This window comes from Hippocampus guttulatus, chromosome 12 (genome assembly GCF_054856545.1).
Source record: "Hippocampus guttulatus isolate MCC_2025c chromosome 12, RoL_Hgut_1.0, whole genome shotgun sequence".
NCBI classification, from domain to species: Eukaryota; Metazoa; Chordata; class Actinopteri; order Syngnathiformes; family Syngnathidae; genus Hippocampus; species Hippocampus guttulatus.
In genome coordinates, this window is record NC_141272.1 from 715,307 (window position 1) to 741,065 (window position 25,759).

General features: G+C 53.6%; 1 protein-coding gene across 5 annotated transcripts in view; it reads left to right on the top strand.

Moving 5' to 3' along the window:
- The window catches only part of robo1 (roundabout, axon guidance receptor, homolog 1 (Drosophila)), a 152,633-nt gene that overhangs the window by 58,471 nt on the left and 68,403 nt on the right, over nucleotides 1-25,759 (top strand). For all 5 annotated transcript variants that reach the window (XM_086125090.1, XM_086125092.1, XM_086125093.1 and 2 more), the window contains one exon: nucleotides 3,219-3,545. In XM_086125090.1, the coding sequence (XP_085981216.1) occupies nucleotides 3,219-3,545 (327 nt within the window). The remainder of the gene's footprint in view (nucleotides 1-3,218; nucleotides 3,546-25,759) is intronic.

The window sequence follows — 25,759 nt, forward strand, 5'->3', positions numbered from 1 at the left end:
TTCTTCCTATGTTGGTTTCCTTCATTGCTTGAACAGAAAAAAAATCAATGTCTGCGTCAAAAGTCCCCCCCCCCCCCCCTCGCTCTCCTGCTCATTGTGATATGGTTGACAAAATAGGAGTTTTCCTTCCACTCCATCTCGATGATGATGATAAACGCAGAGCAATAAACAACAAACTCAGGAAACATCCCAAACGCTAATTAATTAATCATGATCTTTATCGATCCTCGGGGGGGGGGGGGGGATTTCTTTGTCTGCCGTGCCTGCAAACCGGCCTCTCTCTTTTGGCGAGAGGGCCAGTCCTTCAAGACGTGTAGCTCGAGCTTTTCTCGAGGCTTTTGGACGAATGGCAAGTCCAGATGGACTTGCCATGGGGTTGGGTGAAAGGACTTTTTATAGCGAGACGGCTCGGCATCCGGACCCCGGCGCTTTCTGCGCAGACGAGTCGACTCGACACGCTCGCGGGCCTTGCCGAGCGAAAAGAAACTCTCGTCGGCTGTGGGTTTTCTTAATGAACTCCCTCATGCCTCCATTTCTTTGACTTTATGCGCATGTGAGAGAGCAAACAAGAAAGGCGGGTGCGGGGGGGGGTCTGAGCGAACGCTCGCACGAAAGCAGGAAATATTTGGCCCCAGGCCTCGATCGATTGGATCCTCGCCGTCCAAGTCCCGGCTTCCCTGCGGGTAGGCTCGAGCTCATCGCGCAAAAGCTGAGAACGAGCCAGGGAAGGAGATCGAAGGCGGATGGCAAGGTCGGGCTCCTCGATTGATCATATGTCCAATGACGCCATTACCCCCCCCCCCCCCCCCCAAGATGTGATTACTAAGAGCAGGGATGGCAATTTTCCGCGGATACGCGGAAATCTGCCGTTTTATTTCTTAAATTGATCATTTTTGTGAATCGTCTAAATCCGTTGAGAAAATTTTAGGGGGGGGGGGGGGGTGTCAGGTACCTTATCGGCGAGTTTTCACCAGCTCTCCCGATCAGTCTTTCCATCTTCCGATTGTAAGCAGCCCTGCGATTGGACGTGTATGATGTCTTACTTGTTGTGATTGGTGGCCCCGTCCAGGCCACGCCCCCTTTTTCATCACTAGCCATTGTCATCCCTGTAAGAGTCAACTTTGAAAATTCAAAGATATTGACCACTCTACGTTTGCGTGGCGATTTCTCTGGCTCGCGACGCGGAAATGACGTTCTCGTTGCCGATTGGCCTGAAGAGGGGACGGACTGGGCCCACGCCAACCGCTCTGAAATACAGACGGAAGCTCACCGACGGCCGGCCGGGCATTGCCCACCGCCTCTGCTAATTTCAGACTCAAGTCTTTGGATGCGTTTCTTCTTTCCGGAGCGTTGTCAGGAACCATGTGTGTCGATATCGCCCCGTCGCTCTTCTGTCGGTCTCATTCAAAGATCTGCCACTTGAAGGATGCTTAATTTTACCCCGCAGTCCATCGAGTTTGTCCAACGCCCGGTAGCGATATAAATAGCGGCTGCCTCCCCTAACTGTACGCTGACGTTTTGGGTTTAAAAAAAAAAAAAATTCCCTCCACAGTTGCAGCCATGCATTGGAAAGAGTTGATAGAAAACACATGGTGGCGTGTTTGCAGCGTTGCGTGAAAGGCAACTCCCAGCAGAGAAAGAGAGCAAGAGAAAAGAAATTGACGATGTCCTCTCAGAATAAAAGCGACTACCGTGGCTCGCAAGTCTTGTTCCTGACAATGTGCGGGACCGGCCGCCGCTTGTGTTCAAGTGATTAATCTTACCGCGGCGCGTTCCCTAATCATGCTGACTCCTTGGAAATGTGCGGCGACCACACTAAAAAGATGCTTTCCTCAGCAGCGGTCGTTAATAGGGGGGTGGCGGGGGGGGGGCAGAGGGCACCCAGGATGGCGGAGGCTGAGTTAGTGGGAGAAGGATGCAGTGTGGCAGTGTCACGGCATGCCGGCTAAATGAAATCCAAGTCGCCTATTTGACCAACTGGCGCCGGATGCCTGACTTGAAAGTTGTGGCGGTGTGCGAATTGGGGGGGGGGGCTACTTTTGACTGCAATGATGAGCGCAGGAAGCTAATGAGCCTCCGATTCGGGGAGTCATTTGACCCCAGATAATGTCGACGTGTTCTGAAGCCCCCCCCGTGCTGGTTTCAGTTCAGCGCTCCTCTTTGTCACCAGGCGCCACATGCGCGCGTCCTTCGCTTATCTTCTGTCACTTCATTTCCTTTTGCCCTCCGCCGCCGCTGCCGTTTGATCTGCGAGGCACCTCACCGCAGCGGATTCAAAGCGAGTCTTTCTGGGGATGGAAGGTCGCGCGCTCGTATGACAGCCCCACAAACTGGATTCACAATTAACGGAGGGAATTAGCCATCCTCGAGGCTCCGTGGTCAAATTGGGGGCTTGTTCAAAACCTCCAAAATGTCTCGTGATGGCCCCTCGAGATTTTTTTTTTCACCCCTGATGTCGCAACATGAAATTTGGCACCAATGCCTTTCGCCAAATCCACCCCAAAAAAAAAAAAAAGTCTGAAGAGGCGAGAGCCAAAAATAAAAAAGAAGTCCGGCGTGGCAACGTTTGGTGACTCGCCACGAAACACAACTCCAAACAACTTGGCTCCGTTGACATTTGGCAGCGATATCTATCATTAGTAGAGCCACCAAAAAGTCTCATGAAACCACGCCCGCAAAGTCCAAGTCTGCCATTTTGTCTTGAAGCGGCCATTTGGGAGGGTCGGGGGGGGGGGGGCTTGCTTTTGTCCGTTCCCAGCGGTCCTCCCGAGATGCGTCGTCGAGATTTGATCGGATTGCTCCAAACATGCGGTCAACATGAGACAACTTTTTTCTTGCCGTTTATTTGGATTTTTTTTTTTTTTGGTCACTGGGCGGCGCATTGCGGCGACGCTTGGTGACTAAACGTGACACGCGGGAAGCGGAAAAGGCAGCTCAACAAGGTCAAATCTCCAATCGCTTACCATTCCCCGACCGTTATCAGCGTTTCCGTTTCCAAGCGTGTCATCGATTAATCATTACATTTTGGGCCCACGCTTTCGTGCGTTAATCATCGGACCGACTTGAGAAAATTCAGTCGCGGGCGGTTAAAGGTCTAACGAGCTAACGAGTCGTAGCTACGCGACCGCAGCAACGGGAGGAGGCGGATCCGTTGGTTACGAAAAATCAGTCCGCCGTCGCCATCCGAATCTCAAAAGGTTTTGCCGTTATTGTTCCAGGGTCCCGCCTGCGCCAGGAGGACACGCCGCCCCGCATCGCCGAGCACCCCTCCGACCTGATCGTGTCCAAAGGCGAGCCGGCCACCCTCAACTGTAAGGCGGAGGGCCGGCCCTCGCCCACCGTGGAGTGGTACAAGGACGGCGAGCGGGTGGAGACGGACCGGGACGACCCGCGCTCGCACCGCATGCTGCTGCCCAGCGGCTCGCTCTTCTTCCTGCGCATCGTGCACGGCCGGCGCAGCAAGCCCGACGAGGGCTCCTACGTCTGCGTGGCCCGCAACTACCTGGGGGAGGCCGTCAGCCACAACGCCTCGCTGGAAGTAGCCAGTAAGTGCGGCATGTCTTCTTATCTTTGGGGGGGGGGTTCTGCTGGAAGTTTTGAATAGCCGGCTCCGGTTTCCACCCCCCCCCCACGCCACCTTCGGTCTTTTCTGGCATCAATGTGCTCATTGAGTTGGATAATCTCTCAGGAGATGGGCAGGATGTGTTTGGCCCAGTGCTCTCCGCAGAGCTCTGCGGAGCCTTGGGAGTTGCTGGGGGGGGGGGGGGGGGTGATCATTCCAGGGCGAGCGCGCCTCTCAAAGGGCCCTTAGTAGGTGGTCAGGAGCCACAATGGTAACAAAGGCCGTTCTGTTTTGGCCCGACTTCTGCTGTTTGTTAGTGAGATGGAGATGAAGTCCTTTCAATGTCCTCACTCATGCGTCGGCTTGCGAAAAGCCAATGCAAAACATGTCAGGTGTGAGGAGTTTTTTGAGGGGGGGGTCGGTCTCCTTTAGCGTTAAATGTCTGCCTCGCGGCGCGGATGTGCGGGCTTCGATAGCCGGTTGCCGGTCATCTTGTGAGGACAGATCACACGTGTTGTTTTTAGGATGGAAGGTGCCGCCGGCGTTGCTCGGGCTCAGCTGGCTTCGACCCGTTTGGCATAAATGGCAGCAACGTGAGACGCGGCCCTGGCAGGAGAGTTGTTCGAGTTTACCCGAAAAGTCATATGTCCTCATTTCGACATGAGTGAGCATTGGCACGGTGCTCAAAGTCAGTCCGAGCGCAACTTTGGTTTGGTTGGAGCTGCAAGCCTTGAAACGGCCGAGTAGGACCCACAAAAAACTCAACAAGTCATGCCTGAAATCACAAAGGAAGTCTGCCATTTGCTGCGGTGCGCTTCATGTTGCTAGTTTTGACATTTTTGGGGGTGGGGGGCGAATTCGGCCCCAAAAGCCAGTTTCACATCGCACATTGACATTTGGTGGATGTGTCGATCATGAAGAGAGCCACAAAAAAAGTCAACTCGGGAAGCTTGCCAATTTGCTTGAATGCGGAGAGAGAGTGTCTGCTCACTTTGCCCTTTTTCCACGGATCTTTCCAAAACCTTTTTTTTTTTTTTTTTTTCCATTCAGTTGCTTCCAAATTTTAACCACACGTACTCGACAGACGGGTGATGCTCAATGCTTTGGAAATGGGAGTTTTCCTCCGTTTTGCGCGCGTGGAGCGTTGACGAAAGCCCCAAAAAGGTTCGAGTTGGAGCAAACGCTTTCCTCGGCGCCTACTTCCCATGTCACGTTTCTGCTCGCAAAACTTGAAATATGTTTTGAAAAGCTCCCACAGACATCAATCACATGGGATGACGTTAAAATGCGCCTTTCAATAGGCCAAGCTCCGAAGATTTTCCGACGTGCGCGGGCGGATGATATACGTTGCAGTGTTTATGTCAGGAATGGATTTTGTCACATGGAGAAAAAAAAAAAAAAAGAAACGAGGCTGTCGGCAGGACGCGCGAGCGGCGTCGGCGCGCTCCTTTATTCCGGGGCCGCTTTCAAACAGACCTCGTAATGACAAGCCGCCGCCGTGCCGCCGAGCTTCTCGCCCCCCCTTCGGCGGGGGCTCGCGCTTAAGCGCACGTAATCACGCAGTCGCCGGAGCTGAGATGGATCTCCGGCAACACGGAGGCGGGCTCCTTCTCGAGGCCTCATTTAGAACTTCTGCCAGTTGATCAATGCGCACTCATCATTGATTCATCGATGGGCTCGTCAGTTGTAAAAAGATCCCGTCGTTCTGTTGGCGAACGGCGATGCCATCTTTTCTTTTCTTTTTTTTTGTATTTATGAAATCCTCTCAGTTTAACACAAAGTTGAAAAAAAAGGGGGGGGGAATTTCTGGTTGTGTGACTGCAAAAGTTTTTCGTCATCAATTCCCCGGGAGAGCCGGTTGTTTAAAATTAAGATGGCAAAAAAAAAGAAATCATTCTTGGCCGGCAGCCAAAGCTCAGAGCTGAACTTTTAAGGGAGACGTTATTGCAGTTACTCTCCCTCGCCGCCGCTTGCGAACACAAGCCGAGTTTCAACAAGTCCTGTTTGGCTCGGCTGCGGCTGACGGGGGGGCGGGGGGGGGGGGTGCGAACCCACTTTGCTTCGTTAATCGTTAAAACCCGTTGATTCCGTCTGAAACGGGTTGCGCCGTTCCTCCCGCGCACGTTGGAAGCTAGCATATTGGAAGTCGGCGCTCCGGTGGAAATGCTGCAAAAAAAAAAAAAAGGGGGGGGGGGCTTGCGGCAAAGATTGCTTGCCAAGTTGCTTTTCTGACTCTCGACAAACTCCAAGCGGTTGAAAAAAAAAAAGTTTGCCTTTTGTGACGGCAGCTCGCCGCCGGCCGGCCGTCATCATCAATTAGCCGCCGCCGTCGCAGCAATTCATTTTGTCATCCCGCCCGCTCGCCGTCTGACTTTATTTCGCGTCGCACGGAACCAGTCTGGTTTGAATCGGCGTCTCCTCTGCTGCGAGCGTTGGCTCCGTTCTCTCGCCCCGAGGCACTTTGAGCCACATCGGTCCCACGACTGCACTTCGAAACGTCCCCTTGCGCTTAGCTCGCCGCATCTGAAAACTGACGCATCGGTTTCAAGTTTGTGCGCGCTCAGTCCTCGGACCCGATATATTCAAGCGATCAGCTCATCGGCGAGCTCCGTAGGAGTCTGCAGCAATCGCCGTCACTCGAATCCGGCGCGTTGGAGCGGGGAGAGACGTAAAACGGGGCAGGAAAGTGCCTCTCGGGGAATCCCCCCCGGTCCCGTACGATTGCTTCCGATTGGGGCTCATTTGCGCAAATTCCCAAGTTGGAGTTTGTCCAGAGCAGCACCTTTCAATTGAAATTGTGCAATTCCTCTGGGGGGGGGGGGCGGTTCATTGAAGTCTGAAGCCGGGAAGGGAGCGAAAATGAGCGCCTTTGTCAAGACGGCCCACTTCCTGTTCCATTCGGGCAACCCCTGTCGCCAAATGTTGCACCGATAAACACGTGGCGGCAAATATGATTTGAAACGGTTCAGGAGTGCGATAAGGAAGCTCTCGTTCAGTACTCCGGATTTGCGTTGCGGCGCGGATTCTCCGCGGGGATTTGTCTTGTTTTTGTCGTCTTTCTTAAAGGATTCGTCGCTCGTCAGTGGCGTTTGTCTCTCTTCCTCGCGGTTATTGTCGCATCCCGTTTTGACACCGAGACACAAATTCAGTGAGTCAGAGGCACCGCAAATGGAAAAAAAAAATGTATCAGGACAGGCAGACGCCAGCGAAGCCGAGGAAGCGGCCGGCCGGCCGGCCGGCTGGCAAGCTTTCGCGCTGGCCAGCTGCCCGACGAGTCGCAGGCTCTGCGGCGCTTATTTGTCTCGGCTTGGTTCGCAGCAAATTGGTGCAAACGGCGCTTGTCGGGGTCTGCTTCATTTGAGGCGTGGGCTACGCACGCACGGGCAAACAGTGTTGATCTTTTTCTGAAACTTTGCCGCGGCGCGTGCCGCAGTCGATTTTCTGTTCGTTTTCAAACGCCGAGTCCACGGGGAAGGAGCTCATTCCATCTCCCGCGGCACGTCTAGGCGGCAAACGTGGTCCAGGGCTGTTGACGCTCGCATCTTGAGCCGGCGCTCGGGGGCTGTTTGCTCCGTGCGCGACCGTGCACTCGTGCACATTTGCATACACGCCACGACAAGCAACAGCCGGAGCGCCCGAACATAAATGAAACCAAAAGTGACAACGCCCCCCCCCCCCCCCCCCCCCCCCATTTCTTCCTCCCACCGCTCGCGGTTGACTTGGGACCAGTCCGCTGGCTCTTGGTCGATCGCGATCGGGTATTGGGCACCCCTGCCTTAAAAAACAGAGGGAATTCGCTGACTAGCTTAGCACTTAGCCCCGCTGTCTGCGCATGAGCGGTGATTGAGTCATCCGATTGGTTGCCCTCTATGTCAAATCAAATAACGGGATTGCTGATTGGCCGCCGTAGTTCGTTCTGTGTATCAAGCACCGTTGTTTGAATGGCAGCGCCTTCGCCGAGGCATTTTCCACAATGGCGTGAAAGCCCGAGAGCCGAAATGAACCGGCCAAAGAGCCGCATGCGGCTCGCGAGCCGCGGCTTGGTCACCCCTGCTCTAAGTAGTTGAGGCATTCATTCGCCACGACCGTGCCGCAGCCGGATCGGCAGATGCCTGGCGACATCGCGGAAGTTTTCATCAAATAACGGGCGTCTTGGTGTCAAGCCCCCTGCGCCCCCCCCCCCCCCCCCCAACTCTGACGGCCTCCTTTGGCCAAGAAAAATGCTGAGGAGGCAAACCGTAGCGGCGCCCGCACTGTCGTCACTCCGCTTCCTGCTCGTGTGATGAGAGCTACCGAGAAAAAGACGAATGAACAGAGGGTACCTTGTCATGGCACCAACATCTGCTCTTGTTGGTACACCCCCCCCCCCCCCCACACCCCTGAGCCTGGCGGTTCCGTGTGATCGATGTCGCCGGCATGCGCAGTCAGCGGCGAGTGAATCCGAGGCGTTTTATTCCTTCTCATCTGCAAGCGAGTGGGAAGCAGCTTGTGCAGACTTCTCGACTGAGTCTGAATGAGTGAGAAAGGCTGCTGTGACGACGCCCCCCCCCCCTGCCCGCCCACGCACCCCCAGTGGAAGCTTTTGCATCACACAATAATACTCTTCAGAAGTCAAACCGCAGCTCGGTTTGTGTCTGAGCACTTAAGGTGTCTGAGTTTATTTTCGTTTCTTTTTTTTTTTTTTTTTTTCCCCCCCCTTCAATGCCACCGCGACTGCTTCTTCTTTCCCCGGCGGTCCTCGTCTGTGCATCGCCGTTATCCTGGAAGCTCACTCCCAGGATGGCCCAAGTATGACATGAACTTCATCAAGTGCGGTTGAGATAACGCATGAGGGCTCTCGTACGAGCGCTCGCGAGGGACTTTGATACGGCGGCGTCCTCGCTTCACCTCTTCAGGTCCACGTCCCCCCCAACCTGAGAGGGAATGATTCTCTCCCCGATGTCCATGTTGTATTCGCGCGATTGGAGGCCGCGTCCGCCGAATGCGTGTCCCCGGCGCTAATCTTAGCTGCTAACCTGCTTCTTACTCTTGTAAGCTTTTATCCGTGAGCTCTCGCACGTCTCTCGGCCGCGCTCTGATGTCTGACGCCCCCCCCCCCCCCCCCCCCCCTCGTACGAGCACGCTCGCTTATTAAACCTGCGTTAAGCCTGCCCGGCTCCCGACCTTCTATCACGCTTCTTGATCCGAGACGGCGGAGTTTGCTGGGGATTAGCGGGTTGGGAGACTTTGCGACAGGACTTGGACAAACTCGCTTAACGTGGCTTTTTTTTTTTCACCTCGTGGTTTGCAGAGCGACGCTCCAGATTGACCGCATCCCCCCCCAGACTTTAGCAGCGACCCTCCAACGTTTCCGCAGACGTCCAGCCGTGAAGCGGACATGGCCGACAAAACAAAATGGCCGCGCATGACACCTTCTTTTAAGACGGGCCCTTCTGGCCGGGAATTCTCCGCCTAAACATACCGAAAGCATCTCGTTTGAGCCACGGGGGGGGGGGGGGGGGTGGGAGGGGGGGGGGCGGGATGACGAATCTGCCCCACGGCTGAAGAGAACAGATCGACTCTCACCTCGGGCCTTTGTGTGCTTTTGACCTTTCTGAAGAGGGCCGCACAATGGGCCCGCCACAGTGTAAGCGTATCGCGTCGAGGGCTCGGCCAAAGAGGCAGACGGGGCGACGTCATGTGTAAAAGGAGATGAGCTCAGAGGGGGGGGGGGGGTGTCCTTTTTAGAAAGCAGATACCAAAAGGAAAGGGCCGACGTGAGTGAGTGAGCGAGGCCCGCTAGTGTATGACCGTGTTGCTGCCGTTTGGCCCCCTGGTGGTGGTCGTCACGGTACCCATAGTTGTCGTGTCGGTGTGGGGGGGGGGGGAGACTACGTGGGGTGGGGGGCGTGCTTGAACGTCCCTTCTCAATTGCAGACATCTTTGACTCTCTTGATCCAGCTCGTGCCAGTGTCGGGTTGTCATCTGTCAGCGCTGCCTGTGCTCCGGTTAGCCAAGTGGCTCTCTGGTCTGAAGGACGCCCCCCCCCCCCCCCCTCCCCGCCGAACGTTCTCACCTCAAAATAGCCCACAAACGGCCTGAGCGACGAGACGCTCAATGAGCTGGCTTGGCGCCGCCATCGCGTCCTCCTCTCTGTTTGTACCCCACGATGGCCGTGCCGTTTTTTTTTTTTTTTTTTAAATTGCACTTGGTTATGTCTAATGGAGGTTCAGGAAGGCTTGAAGCCACGGTGGGGGTTTCAAAATTCCAGTCTTGGGTTTTTAAAGTTGCGTTTCACGTTCGGGTTGAAAACCCGGGCGAGGGCGGAACGAGAGGGCACACGTTATTTGGTTTCAAGATGGGGGTCGCGTTTCAAAGGATGGCCTGAGGGCGGGGGGGGGGGCGTTATTGTCAGGCCGAGCGTTGCAGTGTAGGATCGTCTTAGTTTTGGCGCCACGCTTTGTGTTAAAATCTCCGGCGTCTGGAAAAATGGCAATCTCTCAAAGCGGGTCGTCCGCCGCTTGCCGTTAGGGCGGAACTGATTGACGCGCTTCAGTTTTGCTGCGCGTCCAAACGAGGACGTCTCGATCTCGGCGTAGGTCTCAAGTGGGGCCACCCTGGGTGGGCCTCGCATCACAGGTAGATAGATGACCTCTGGCACGTCCGCTCCGAGATTAGCCCGAGAGTGTGGACTCCGCAGGCACAGGTTACGTTCATTTGGCCTCCACTTTGGAGCCGTAATAGCTTATCGATTGCTCGACGGAGAGGCAAGAAGCGACGTGCGAGGGAATAAGTTAATCATCACTCAGCATGTTGCCAGGCCTTAATCACCTCGCCGCCGCCATGTAAATGACTTCTGCTGGCCTTGCCCCCCCCCTGTCCTGCGGCATGAAGACGCCCCGAGATGCCGCGTTAATTTTAGCCGCGCGGCGCCTGACCTCCGTCTGCCACGGTGGCGCGCGGCTTGTCGGTAAAACATCAGCGCAGGCCTCCGTTATTGACACTGCGTTTCCCTGACAGCTGCTCGGATTGTCACTCACTCCTCGCGTCGGCGCTTTCCTCGTCACGCAGCGCTGCAAGAAACACGAGCGCCGACATCACGGACGCGTTGCGACGCCCGTTGGACGCGTTCCATGCCCACTCGGATTCGGTGAACATCTGTGATATCGAAATATCGTTAAAAAAAAAAAAAAAAAGATTTTACGCCTTTAAGCGCATTTCATCTGATGAAATTCGCTCCTTAGATATACACCGTCCCATTTTCTACCCCTTACGGGAACGACGTATCATATTTGGGATCGGACTCTTTTTTTTTGGATTGAAAAGTTGCGCCTGCCTCAAATTGAACCCAATCCGTCGTGGCATCGTAGCCTCTCCATCTCGAGTCGAATCACAATCCCCAGCGAGTCGAGTCGAATCGAATCGAATCGCTCCAGCCTCAAATCGGCTCATTTCTTGATCTTCGTAGAACATTCTCCATCCCTTTTTCCAAATATTGTGTCAATGTTTGCGGGTGGATTCCCGTTCCGGCAGTCCAAAGGAGGACATCCCAGCTGCGTTTTCCTGTTGGCGGAGCGTGTTTGCTTAACCTATTTTTCCGGATGCTCTCCGCCTTTGTCCCGCATGCGAATGACGGATTGCGTCCAGGACCAAAAGGCCTATCGATGGCCTGTGTTGCACCCCCCCCCCCCCCCCCCCCAACAAACTGCTCATAAATCAAAGAAAAGAAAACATGGGTGTGTGTGTGTACCTTGTGGGCTTCTCTTGGCCACCACTGAAGCCTTCCCCATTCAAAGCAGCCACCGGGAGAACAATTTTGGGCCAAGAGAGAGAGCAAGCGCAAACGCGGCCTGCCGGTGGAAAGTGTACCAAAGGTGGATGCGGCAAGAGTCCTCGAGTCCTTTCGTTTTAGCACTTTGGGCTCCTTCCACATGTTCTGTTTGTGCGGGCGGCGCAGCCACAATGGCGGCACGTCACCCCCGAGTGGCGCCCCCCCCCCGCCGCCTTTGTAAGCGGCCAAGGAGAAGAGTTGCCACTAAATGAAGCGGAGGCCGCCGTTTGCTCAGGCGGCCTCTCCAACATGGCCGAGCCGGCCGTCGGGGCCGCAAAGGGCGGGGGGGGGAGGGGGGCCTTTGTACCTTTTTGTCCGGAGAGCGGCTCGTCCACTTTTGATGAAACCTCAAATTTGCCCGCCGTTTTCTTTCACAATGCTTCAAGTCACGCCAACTGAGCGTTGTCCAAAATTTGGAGATTTGGACACGGTACCTCTCGTTCAAGTACGGAACCGACACCGCGGCCAACATTTCTACCATCCGTTTCAGAGATGACAACACATTTTCCCCCCCAAACGGAAAACGATTCTCTTGCAGCTGCCGCAATTTGTCGCCTTCTCTGGAATATAAAAATGGCATCGCCGAACAACAGTTGACGTTTCTTCTGACTTCTTCCTTCCGCAGTTTTTTTTTGCGCAGTTCACCGTCGCCTCAGGCGAAACGTGGAAAACGTGGAGTTATGGAGCCATTTGTGCCAAGTGAACGCTCATAATCGGCAGATGAATTGTCCTGCCCGACTTCAAGCTGGGCTCATTTATTATTTTCCTGCCCGGTTCTACCGCACGATTGCAGATGTAGACACTGAATTAGCATCTTCTTCGTGTCTGTGCGAGCACGCTTTACTTCTATTTTGAAGAAGCGCTCACTATGTGCCCAAAGACGCGTGGCTCGTGCAAGAAGGGGGACAACGGTCCCTTTTCAAATTCCCGAAAGCATGTCGTGTCATTTTGAGGATTTCCCGGTTAGTTTGCATGCAACCTTCTATCGTTTCTGCCATTTTTTTTTTTGTCTTGTGGGTGTGCGTGGGGGGGGGGGGGGGAATACAACTGTCCCGTTGTAATGGCTTTGAATTTTCACAACACCGTGACTTTCTTTTTGTGGAGGGGGGGGGGGGGGAATACCTGATTATTAACAGAGGTCAATCGATTTGTGTTTTGTACTTAAAGAAATTGATTTGTCATTTTTTAAAAATAATTTTCTTGGAAAAAATTTGTTTTAAATTGATTCTCACAAAAATACTTTCGAATGAAAAAAAAATCGATTGTTTGTTATCCTACTATCGTGTTTATTTAATGTCATCCTGTGTTTTTTTTTTATCCTGGGGGAAAAAAAATGGCGAACCCCCCCACCCTCTCGATTTGCATTCCGAAGCAACAAATTGGTGGTTCTCCAAGTCCTCTTTTTTTTTTTTTTTTTTTTTTACGAGCAGCGTCCCGTAACAGATTGCGTTCGATCTCAGCGGCTCCCCTTTTATTGATTGATGTCAGCGCAATAGAAACGCAAAAAGACTCTTTGAAGCTGCACCTGATCCCTTCATGTTGGAAGCCAACCCCCCCCCCCCCCCCCCCTCGAGGTCACCTTGATCGGGATGCGCCTTTTGTTGCGTGCCGACGCTAATGGAGGCCTTTTTTTTTTTTCCGCTTGAAAGGGCCCGCTGTAATCCACTCGCCAAATCTTTCTTTTCTTACGCCGCGGCGTTGCGATCGAATGGCCCGTCACGGCGCCGAAGGTCATCTGCTGATGGCGCCTCCCTTCAGCTCACTGGCCGCGCCTACGTCATCGTCAAGCGCGTTGACTGCGACCGCATGACGCGAACGCTCGGCGACTTCGGGCCAGCGGTCGATCGCAAAACGATTTATGGCTCCGAGACTTGTGCCGGAGGCGCCGATGGAGTCGCTGAGTTTTTGAAACTGTGGGGAAAAAAATAAAATAAACATGGCGATGGGAAGCAGCGCTATGACCTTCATCTTGTCTCCTCATTAGTTGAAATAGGTCGACCGTGTCTTTTTTTTTTTTCCCCAACAACGGTCGTTTTTTTTTTTTTTGAACTGAAGGAAAAAATGAACCGAGCTGACAGTTTCGGCTGCCACTTCAGCCTTCGTCTGAGCTGTCACTCAAACCGGCAAGGCATTGTCGTACGTTCTGTAAAACTGTACTGATGTTGACAACGGTTTATTGAGGATTTCAGATAAAGTTGTGTTTTTCCGGGGGGGGGGGGGGGGGATTGCCATGTTAAAAAAAAAAAGTCTGTGTGGACGTGTCTTCAAGTTCTCTGAGGTTTTTCCTTCCCTCCGCATTGTCTGGAAAGTGTCACGGACATGGAGGTGGAATTCCGAACATGATCCGCTAGCTTAACGGCGCGTCCAAATAAACACGCGCGGGCGTGCGCGCTTTCTTTCTGTTGGCGCGAACGGCGTTGGGGCTTGTGATGGATCTCTGCGAGGTGAGATAAGACTCCAACCGGGCCGTTAATCCTCCCGGATGGATGGATGGATGCGAAAATGCAGACCTTCCAAAAGTGTGAGGAGGAGGGGGGGGGGGGGGGAGAAAGGGCAAAATCGGGCTTTTCCGTCGGAGTAATCCGGTGAAGTCACGGCAAGAGGTTTCCCTCGCTAACTTGGCAGCTTGAAGCGGAAAGAGCCTGCAAAGTCATTCGATTTGATTGACAGCTTTCCCTTTTTTTTTTTGCCACTTCTCAGACCTTCATCTTTTTTTTTTCTTTTTCTTTCCTAGCAAGCGTGGCATGATTCTGGAGTCGATATCTTCCGTGATTGTTTTATTGTTATTTCAGTAACATTTGCGATGCGACTGTGAGAATGCAACTCGCGCTATCTTTCCCATACGGTACGTGTCGCACTTTATACGGCGCGGCGCTCGATATGCGAAAAGAAACGAAACGGAACGATGGCCGCTTTCCCAAACTTCTGCTCGGAATGTTTTAAAAGGACTCGGCACCCCACGAACTCATCGCGTTGATGCCGGCGAACGGGTTCCGGTCGGATTTGAAACTTTAGCCGTCTGGCCAACATCCGGAGGAGGTTTGGGGAACGTGCTCGCGACCTTGAACGAACCCTGAGGTCAACGCGCACTCGCAAACCTTCGCCCCTCGGTGGGACACGGACTGTGCAGAACTCTTTCTTTTTAGTTTAAAATGACTTCTCTTGCCTCGCATTGTCCAATTTCGCTGCTGTAAACGGTCAATCCCTTTTGGGGGTTTTCTTCTTTCTTTTCTTTTGGCAGTTGGCAAATTCTTTTGGTACGTTCCCGCCACATTCTTTTGCGCGCGGCGTCTGCCGCAACGAGGCTTTCCTATTTCCAACAACAAAAAAGGGGCTCAGAAAGCAAGCGGGATTGCACCTTTTGGCCACAAAGTGAAGGGAAAACATTTTCAACTATAAAGGAAAACATTTCAGGGACTCGTTAGGGAACTGAGGTTTTGCGTGCCAGTTTGAGGCCTACTGTTCTTTGTCTTGGATTTTGTCAAACAAAACAAAACAACCCCCCCCCCAACCCCCCAAAATGCGATTTATACTCCAGCCTGCAAAATAGGGTCATTCAGATCAGTGATTTATTGGCCAAGCAAATGCTTGATCGTAAAACTTGTGCTGTGATTTGCTCATTCCGGTGTGTATTTTCTATTTTCTTCATGACAGACACCCGATTTATTTGCCAAGGATGTTTTCACCGCGGGAGCGTAATAACCGAGCCCCACGAATTCCGCCGAGCAATAAGTGGCTTCCCCCGCCAGCTGTAAAGTTTTGCCGGGAATCCCAAAGTGACTATTTGTCGGATGTGCGCTTTAGTACGTTGGCCAGAGTTGTGCAGGTTACATTTTTTTCATTTAACCCCCCCCCCCCACCAGCGGGTCAGATCTAATTTCCATTGAGCCGCCTTTCATTGTCAGTTGCGTGAATTGTTTTGCGGGTGCCAAGACGGAAGACTTCATGTAAAGTGAGACGGCTGAGAAGGAAATGCTTGTGAGCTTTCCATGTGTTGCGCGTCTCTCCCGTTCACAGAGACCTTCCAGATGCGAGCCATTTCATATCGTCGGCGTGCCGCAATTCATCGGGGAGCCCCCAGCCCCCCACCCCCACCCCCTGCCCCGCCCCGCGTGCGGCCGGGCCGCCGACAGCTTTGACCTGTAAATTGGCTAACGGAGCTAGCGCAACGCATCCGGGGTCGCATACGGACAATGGCGCAGGACGTCTCTTTGTTCCATCGAGTGGGAGATTTTTTTTGCAAATCGAATTGCTGTCGGCTAGAAAATGGCAAACGCGTTGCACAAGTACTGGACAAATGAGCGCAACTTTGTGGCAAGGCAAATCGATTCCTGTGGCCTATTTCATACGCAAGGCAAATCGGTGTGCTCATCGAGTTCTTTTGGCAAAGTGATCTCCGCTCTGCAGGACGTAGAAAACGGGCTGTCCCTCGTGGAGCGCTTCGCAGTGTTACTTGGCCGCATCAGGTGCGACCGGGGGAGGGGGGGGGCGAAGCCACGCCGCGGCGTACAATTTTGAGCAGAAAGTCTGGAAGTTTCATCCACTCGACGCACTCGACTGGCGGAAATGGAGGCTCTCTTATGTTGCGGATGCAGGCGTCCCACTTCCTATCGTCTATCAAAAATGCTTCTTTTGACTCATCGGTAACAAGCATGCACTGTACACCCCCCCCCCCCCCCACGCCAAAAATTGTCACAGGACAATTTCACTGGAAGGCAAAACAATAAACGTTGAGAATGACATGCCGACGATGTGCTTGAAAAGTCGGTTCAGCCGACCGCCAACGATGCTGAAAGGCCGTCGGTCGGCCGTACGTCGAGGACGTGCGATCGGCAAACGCTTCGATCTTTCTGAATTGTTGGAGACGTCGGTGCTGGCGTGCTCGTTTCGATCCTTTGGCTTTTTGACTCCGACTTGATTTGGAGTTGGACTGTTTTGCATCTCTTGTTGGAATGTTTATTATTGGGTATGATCTTTGCTCCACGTACGGCACTTTGGTTGGTCGAAAGTCGAGTTGAGTCGCTTAGGCGGGCGCATTCGCCGTCGCTCTTCTGGCGGGCCGCGATCGTGTCGGAGTTCACCGCTCAAGCGTTGATGATAACCCCCCCTACCCGCTGACCTTGTTGGCGCCACCGTCCGGCCCGACAAATAAGCGGGGCCGCTTTCAAGCCTGAGCCGATTTCGGCGGTGGGGAAAAAGAAAGAACCGCCGCTAACCTGGACGCTGATCCGGAACTAGCGCGAGCGTGATGGAAAAGGAGCGCCTGAAGCCTACGCTTATGCTTTCTTGGTCCCTGTAGTCCAGTCCGAACAACCCCCCCCCCCCCCCCCACCCCCAATCTCAGCGGCGCCTGTCATCACTCCGCATACCGACGCCGAGCTAATTGGCGAAAGCGGCGGCGGGAGTAAACAGCGGAGCGTGGCGACTGGTATCTGTCACGGACAAAGGTCGGGAGGGTCGTCGATGTGGGCGCCGCTTCACTTTGACCTCCCTCCTTGCACCTTTAGTGCCGTCTGTCTCCGTTGATAAACTGTTGAGGTTTGGATGACAAAGGCGGCCCCCCCCCCCCTGCTCTCACCGGGTCAATCGCTGTGGGAAGGAAACTTACTAAGAGGCCCCTTTCCCACCGCGCGCTACACCAACTTGTTGTTTGCCGTTGCCGAGACCAAATGCAACACAAATGCTTAATAAGCTAACGTTAGCTCATTTTTCCCCAACTGATTTTCAGTCAAGTTCATGTAGGGGTGGGGGGGGGGCACTCAGACCAAGAAAGAAAATAGCTTTGCTTCGGTGGCTGAGGTTGTTGCCTGGATGCCGCGAGAGATGACACCTCTTGCCGTCGCGTCGCATTCGGGTTGTTTGCCTCGTTTGGTTGGTGAAAAGACAAAAAAAAAGCCGTGGAGTTGGTCGGTCGGTTGGAATACGCAGGCTGGGTCGTGAAAAAAAGAGTGCGGAGGAGAACTTTTCTCAATATTCGAAGCTGCAAATAAAGCGCTGATGATTAAAAGACTAGCGCAGCATTTACCTTGAAAACAATCAAAATCATTCCATCCCGCGCGGCGCGTTTCGCCTCGACTCCCGGTTGAGTCTCTCCAAAGCAGCGCGCCGCGGAAAAGCAGCCGAGATCATTCGCCGTGTCCAAGGCGAGGGGCTCTCTAATTGAGCCTGACCGGACCCCCGCCGCGCCCCCGCTGTCTTGCTTTCCAAGCATGATTGAACCGGCAAAAAGCGCAGCGATTCGACTCCTTTTTATTTATTTATGCGGCCCTTTCGCCACCGGATCGGCTCCCTGCGGAGGAATCCGCGCTGGTGAGCCCCCCCCCCCCCCCCGCTTACGTCAACTGGAATGTGCGGCCCGCAGCTCGGCCTAATGCTGCTCATGAGAGGGAATTGGATTGGGGCGGGGGGGGGGGGGGCGGCCTCTCAACGCATTGGGCATCTGGCGGCGGTGTAACCTTTCCGACGGCGTCGACGCGCCATCAAAGTTCCGGTTGCGAGGTCGGATGTGTTTCTCCGGAACGAGTCCTCGTAAACAAAGCCCACGATGGCCCCGGTGTCCGTTTCCCGCGCGCGGGATGTTTGCGGGTGAAACGCCGCGCACGCTCAATGGCCGTCAAAGCCTCGCCGACCGAGTCACGGATGGCTTGTATTCCGACTAATCCGCCGTGTAATTGAATATTAGTCAAATCCTCGTCATGCACGCTGAGATTTGACCTCGATATGATGACAGGCCGTTGGAGCACAGCGCCCCCTTCAGTCGTCAGGCCGCTTCTTACTTTTTGTATTTGTCATTACACTTTTCAAGTAAGGCTTGTGGGGGTGGGGGGGGGGGGCGTTGCACTTTTTGGAGGCTTTTTATGAGCTTCGGCGCCTTTCGTGAGGGGCTCGGGTCGTCCCGGTCGTAACTCCCTCCACGCGCGTTCGGGTGCGCTTCATGGTGGCTTTTTAGGGGCTGGGGCGCACTTCATGGGGACACGGGTGTGCTTTCGGGGACATGAGGGAACACAAAACTCGTTTTGGGGCCTCGGATGTACGCCGAAGGGGCTTTTTTTTTGGGGGGGGGTTCAGATGGACTTTGTGGTGGCATTTGACGGTCTCTGACTAGAAATTGAGAATCCAAATGAAGCGTCTTTTTGAGCTAACGCGACCGGCACTCGGCGTTAATCGGGGCTTGTGTTCATTGCGGCCGCAGAATTGGGCGGCAACGCGTCGCGTGACTGATGAATGCGGCGTTTTGCTAAGTGGCACCGAGAGACGCCTTGATGAAGCCCCGCTAATTAAAAGCGCCGTTTCCCCGCTTGTCGACACGGGCCGCGTTTTGCTCGTCCCCCCCCCCTCGGGAGCGAGACAAATTGTGTTAATTAACACCCGGCTCCCCCCTTTTTCGCCGTTTCGTGTGTGGCTAATTGAAAGGCTCGTTTGGTCGATCTCGTTTTAGTCTGCGTATCCGTCAGAATGTCTCTTCTATTTCGGTTTCCCGGCGTTTCTTCGGGACGAAGCTGAGCGTGCGGCACGCAAAGGGCGAGCGACCGGTCTGGCGTCTTGTTGTTGTTGCTGCGATTTGTCTTTCATTTGCTCGCTGCCTTTGGGATGCCCGCCCGGTCCTCCCGCCGTTGCCTCAGTCACCCTTCAAGTCCAAACCGCTCGGCGGTAAAATTAGATTTTATGATTTGGGGGTCATTGCCGCTTCCTGGGATGAGTCGCGGACGCCTCGCTGGAGGAAAGCGCCACCGTGTACAAGCTGCCAGTTTTCAAATGACAAGATGAAGCATGCCAGCCTTTTTAAAATTTTTTTTTTTTTTTGATGTTGCTTGTTTTCGCCCATTGCTTTGTTTGTGAGCTTTCGCAAATGCCGTTTTTAGCCTCAGGCTACTTCCCCAATTTCCACGAATGTCAGAAGACTTTTTTTTTGTTTCCCGTCGACTGAAAAAAGAGATGCATTGAACAGTTTTCTTCACTTCCCAAAGAATGACGCACGAATCTTCGCGTCAGTGAAGTCGTTGTCATTCGGGGGCGTTTTGAAATAACTGCGGATTCTGAAATTTGAACCGTTTCGGATCTTCGGATGCATGTTGACCGATGCGCAAAAGACTAATTGTAGATTTCCATACGTTTCAAATGGTGCTAAATTTGGACAGAAGCCTGCACGTTTTTTTTTCTTCCGTATTTTTTAGATTTTACCATGCGTGTTCCATTTCGAACAGGATCTCAAACTTTTATCTGAAGTGAGAAGCAAACAAATAAAGCGCTGACCCACTTGAGTCGTTGGCGGCAGCGATCGGCTCGTGATGGATGGACGGACGCGTCGTGCAACATGGCGCTGTCGGCGGGGAAAAAGGGGGGGGGGGGGGTCGGGGCGGATAATACCGGACACTTCGGGGACGACGCCCGCCGTACAGCGTTGCGTGACTGTGTCGTCGGTGCGCCGAGCGCCGGCAATTTTCGAGGTGGAGTCGACCTTTTAAACCCCGCCGTCCTCGGCGGACAAAGAGCGCCGCCGGTGTGAACGGCGCTGACGGGAACATGCGGCGACCCCCGGGGCCACAGGCCACGCGGATTAACTCCGCATTGTCGGGAAATTCAAATGAATCCGCACTTTGTGTCCCTCGAACGGAACAACGCTCTGTTTTTCTTTCGGCGTCCCGCCGCCGAGCGTGAGTCGGGCCGGCGCGATGCTTAATTTCGCGTTCCCTGCTCCAGAGAGAGGACGCTCGGAAGATGGACTCGCAACTCAACGGCGATCCTTTTTTTTCGCCAAGTAGGGCAGCTTTGATCACGCAAAATGGCTGTCGGGTGCTTCGCGTCGGCTCGGGCCTGCTTTACGGGGATTCACGTCTTATTGTTATGGCACTCAATGTCTTGAATTTCAATGAAGACGAGAAGTCATGTTGTTTGGTCCCCACGCCGCCAACTCGGCTCCTCCTCTGAAGCCGACCGGCTCCGATCAGGGATTTGAAATGGGAGCGGCAAATGGGTGCCGTCGTCCAATCCAGCTTCTTTCTTTTTTTCTTTCATCTTAGTCAAGCCTCTCCTTTCTCGGGTGAGCACTTTGAGATCCAATCTTTCATGCTTCAGTCACATCTGGGCCGGATGACCGGAACGCACTTGACTTTGGAGTCGGACAATCCTCCATGTCGTATCTCCAGTTGCTCCCGCATGAGACTCGATTTTTAGTTTGACTGCTTTTGTGCTTCCTTCTATCTTTTTCTTGTTTTCTTTTTTGCCGGTGGTTGTTTGAAAGTGCCTGAGAAATCCACTTGAGTTATTCCCCGGGACGCTAAGGTCTGCTTGAATTGTTTTTGTCGCTGCTGTTCTTGTTTTCCTTTGGCATTTGGCCCTCTGTCGGCACTCCCAGCAAATTCCTGGTTGGAATCATTTGAATCGGATGCAGCGCGGCGTCCCCGTCGGACGCATTCCGCTTCGTTCGCTCATTGGCGCTGCCGCATAACTGCTTTTTCCGCACCTGCGTTTTGATCTTCTCACCATTCGATTGCGTTTGCGACCACTACCCCCCCGCTCCCTCTTGCAGAGGCTTTCCGCGCACTTAATATTCAAAAGAAGTAGGACAGGAGGTCCCCGCTGTTGGAGCTGCTGCCACTTGACGCCGACATTCATTAATTATCCGCGTAAGGCTCCTTATCGCTCATTGTTTTCCTCGCGTGTTGCCGTTTTCCCACTCAGTGCAGCTTGTTCCACATTGTTCCTATTCCGGCGCTTTCATTCGCAGCATCCCCGGAGATCTCGCGGCGTGTGTCTGGATTTCATATTAGCTTGTTTTCCATTTGTTGGCTTGTCTTGCGTTGGCGACGTCGGAAAATTGAAAGGTTTGCCGGCAGGAAGGGCCTTGCCACTCGGGCGCATGCGGCCGACGACTGTTTGCTCCAAGCTGTCTCCCGGAGGAAAAGATTGATGGCGTGTTTAAGTTGGCCAGAGAACATTTTGGGGATTTATCGTCACACTTGCGCGCACCTTGAACTCCTAAATGTCACACGTGCTTTCACTTGTTCTCGCCCTGCCCCGTCGGCCGTGCGCTAAATGATCCGTAGCGGCGTATATGGGCCGCGCCTCCGGCTCAGTGGTCGCAGATGCGTGCGTCCGACCGAGTCCGCCGGGTTATATGCCGACTCATAAAAGTTCAGCTCTTTGAAAGTGCGTCTCGATACCCGCCGCCCCCCTCTGTTCTTCACGTTTGCCAATGTTTGCGTCCGGGTTGCAAAAATGCGCAAAGACGTTCGCCAGGCAGTCGCAAACCGTTTTTCTGAACGGGGTTCGAAATGTCCTCGCGACAAGAAACGCTTTGCCACCTTTAAAACTGCGAATGTCTGGCGAACATCTTTGCAAACCTTTGAACAAACCCCGACGATCAAAAAAAAATCATTTGCCGCGTTAGCTAGAATCAGGATGTTTGTACCCAGCTGACGTGGTCCATGCACTTGGCATTGTGGCGCCCACGCTTCTCAACCTTTCAAAACGTCTGAACTAAACTTGGGACCTGGCTCTTCAGCTTCTTCTGGCCTTTTTTTTTTCAATGCGCAATTTATCCCAGAGCTCTTGACCTTTGACCTTTTGAAGGTTCTGATAGTTCCCAAGCTACCCCGAGGATTATTATATATTTTTTGTCCTTGACGTGACCCGTAAGACGTGCGCCACCAAAGCCTCGGAGGCCGGCTAAAGCTTGAGTGGCGTTCTCTGAGCTATTAATACGAAAATTGCCATCCGGGTGACGGTCCAGGAATGCCAGGCGGTCCGGTTTGGCATATGGACGGACACTAAATGATGTCAAAATATGTCGTGGGCTAAATGTTGATATTTGCGCCACCCCCCCACAAGCCGAGGTTCCTTGATAAATGACATTGGCGTCACGTTTAATGGCCCGACTGTTGATTGTTGCCTCACGCTCTCCTTCTCGTCTGTTTGTGGCGCTAAAGCTACCCCACACGTGTTGTTTGATTGAACCGCAAAGAAAAAAAGAAGAGATTGCCCTGGCCGCCGCAGCTTTATGCGAAGAATTGCAAGAGAGGAAAACGGGCGGTGAGAATATCAGAGAACCAGAGTGTGGCTCGTTGGGAGGCTGTTAGTTTCAACACCTCGGCGTTGACTTCACACATAAATTGGAGCCGAAGAACCCCGGCCGGCCCCGGTAGCGGCTATTCTGACCAGGTTTTTCAAACCGGACCCCACCCCGGTGCTCACATAGCAGTCACATAGCTTCCCGGTGCAAAGCTCAAGAGATCGGACGCGCGGGAAAACAAAGCTCGCAGCTGTAGCGAGGACTCACTGGCAGCAATTGTGGACATGACAGAAGGGGATTTAGCGTTTAAAACCATTAGCTACCGTCTCTTGTTGTGTTACCAAAAGCGGTCATGTTGCACAGCCTTCAGTCGGGAGCCTTGTTGAGGAAGGATTTACTGTCCACGCCAGCGGCAGGGGGAGAACGGCGACCCCCTCGCTCTCTCGACGGCCATTAGGCAAGCGGCTAGCGCTTACTCGGTCCCTTTGAGGCTTTTGCGCCGACGTTGGCTGATCACTCCAGAACAGGTGTGGACGTCAGCACATCCATCATGGCCACCGCGTATCATTGCGATGCGTCATAGAGGATTTTTTTTTTGTCTCATTAATAGAATGCCAAGCGTTCCTTTCGTGAAGGATTTTGGTCGTAGGACGAAGGCCAGTAGGAGTTTTGTGTGATTGTTCAGCGAGTCACTATTTTTGAACTGCTTCTCTGTAATTCTTTTTGTCGACAGAGCGCCATGAAAATGACACAACCGAGCAAACTGTTCCGAGCGTCTGTGAAAAAAAATCGGTTGTGATTTTGGACAAATTGCGCCGGATTTGGCTGCGTTAATTTGTAGCAGGGTTGACCGGCGTCGCGGTCAACAATCGTCAGAAAAAGTGCTTCGATCGGATTGCCGAAATTGTCATTCGTCTCTGGACACTCGGCGTTGCTCAGCGGGAACAACATTTTACATTTGGGGCTTGAGCCCCCACTCCGCATTAGTGGGGCTCATTTCGCATTGAAACGGGACCCCCCTCCTTGAAAACAGGCTGGCGACTGTGTTTGCTGGGTGTGGATGTCCTGCTCTGACTGCTCTGAGCAGGGAGTCTCAGAGTCAACAAAAGTCTCTCGCGATTGTCTTTATCAGTTCCCGATAAAGCACGCACACAAACGTCCACCTTTCTCCTTCCTCCCATTGAATTCCCGTCAGCTTTATCTCCTTCCTGTGATATTTATTGCCCAAAAACATCATGGCAACTTTTCGGTATTTCGAGTGACCCCGCCAAGTATTTCTGGATTGCTTCCGCAAAGACTTCTCGTTTGTCCGCCTCCCGCTGTGCAAGATGTCAATGTCGGCGGCGCGCAGTCCGAGCGACGGGCTTTCGGTCGCCCCCTCTCCCGTGAGTTGAGTTTGGCCCGTCCGGCCCGTGCACTCTCCCCCGTACTCTTTCTTGCTCGTTTCCAGCGGAGCTCCGCCGGATGACTGCAGCCCTTGTTGAAGCGTTGTTGAAGGTTTGCCATTTCTCAAGAGTCTCCTTCAGCTTGTCTCTCCTCCCCCGAGTGTCCCGATGGCCTCCCGCCACCGAAGCCCCCCCCCCCCCCCCCGACAACTCCTCCCGCCCTCCACCGTTCTCGCCTTACCACAATGCTGCTGTCAGGAACAATCCCCGGCTGAGGTTTAGAGCCGTCGGGTCACGGCTCCGTCGGGCTTTCGGGCCGGTGGAGTCGGGCCAGACCGGGGGCGGCACAACGGCCCCTCTGTTGAGGCGTCCTCGGGCCTCTCCGCAACGCGCAAGCACGGACACGTTAACAAATACAAGCCTCCCAATAAAACGCCAGCGCTGCCGAGTGGACGCAAAAAAGCCGCGCCGTTCACCTCGTCTTCGTGATACCTGAGCTTTTTACAATTTGCCTTCACACGTGCAGCATTCAGCACTGAAGAAACAAAAAAATAAAATGTCGTTCGAGCCGTTGACTTACACAACAATAGCTTTTTGCAGTACGAAAATGGGGGCGGGGCATCTCGACAATCTCTTAGTACGCGCGTTGCCTAAAAACCATGCCTGTTACGTGTTCATCGGCTGGTGGAAGTGCACAAGTAATGCGATGATGTTCATTTTGTCTTCTTATCGGTTGAATTTTAAAGAGTCCCGATGACAAAGCGAGTAGCTCGTCGTCTGTCAGCGGCTCGGGAAAGTCTCCGAGCCGGAAGGTCACAGGAGACAAACGCTCTAATTGACAATCGGCGATGAGTGCCTCAACGGAGCCCGCCGTTAAAGCCCCCCCCCCCCCCCCCATCAGCTGGTGCGGAGAGACGGACTCTGCACCCGGCTTTGCTGTCACGGGAATACCGGCACGCAATCCTCCTGCGCGCTGCGCGCAGTGAAAAAGAAAGGCTGCGGTTCCCCATGACAAATATTTTGCTTTCTTTGCCGCGTTCGGGCAGGATAATGACGCTCGCCGCGGACACAGAGGAATGAAAAAGGGGAAAAGAATGTACGCATTGTGTCGCCCGGAAATAAGAACGGACAAATGGAAGGGTCTTGCCAAGACACGACGGAGGTCGTCGTCCCTTTCGGCTTGGTCGCCGCGGTTAAGAGGCGATGCCGCTCTTGAAAGCTCCAAATGAAAATGTCCAATTGGCCAGTAGATGTTTTACAAATGATTCTTGGAACGGTTCGGAATTTAGTGAGCCTTTTTTACCGCCGCCGGGGATGTTTTGTGTTATTGAATGAGGCAAAAGCAATGAATTGTGCTTCAAAAGCGGGTCCGCATCCATTTTGGCACACGCTCGCCTGCGACTGCGCCTCTTGCGCATGTTGAAATAAATACAATCAGTCGAAAAAAAATGGAGACCACCGGCCCATCCACGAAATAATCCTTTGGAGTTCACAAAATGTTTTTTCTCTCCATTGTTGCCTTTCATTATCCCCCTTTAATGAACATCCCCCCCCCCCCCCCCCCCCCCGGGCTCATGGAAGAATTGCCTGGTAATTAAGGGCTAATGGCACCCAGGGTCAGCCAGCGGCTTCTGCATTTCGCCACTCATTTATTTCCAAGCCCCTCCACTGCCGTTTGGACTCGGAGCGTCTGGCATGCTTGAAAGAAGTGGCGAGTGACCACCCCCCCCAAGCGAGGAGTTTTTCAAAAAGCCTTGTTGATCTCCGTCATGTCGCCTCCACATGAAAGTGGCGCTGTGGTGAGGCTCTGCTGGAGTCACGATGCAGGAGGGCTTCATAGCCCTCATTAACTGTGGGCACAGATGGCAGCCTGGCACCAGGACAGGAGCATGCCCACCCGTCCCTTTGCCTGACAGACCCAGAGGTGCAACAACCCCCCCCCACTGTGTCCCGAATGCACCCGTGTGTCATGCGCTTTGTCTTCCTGTTTC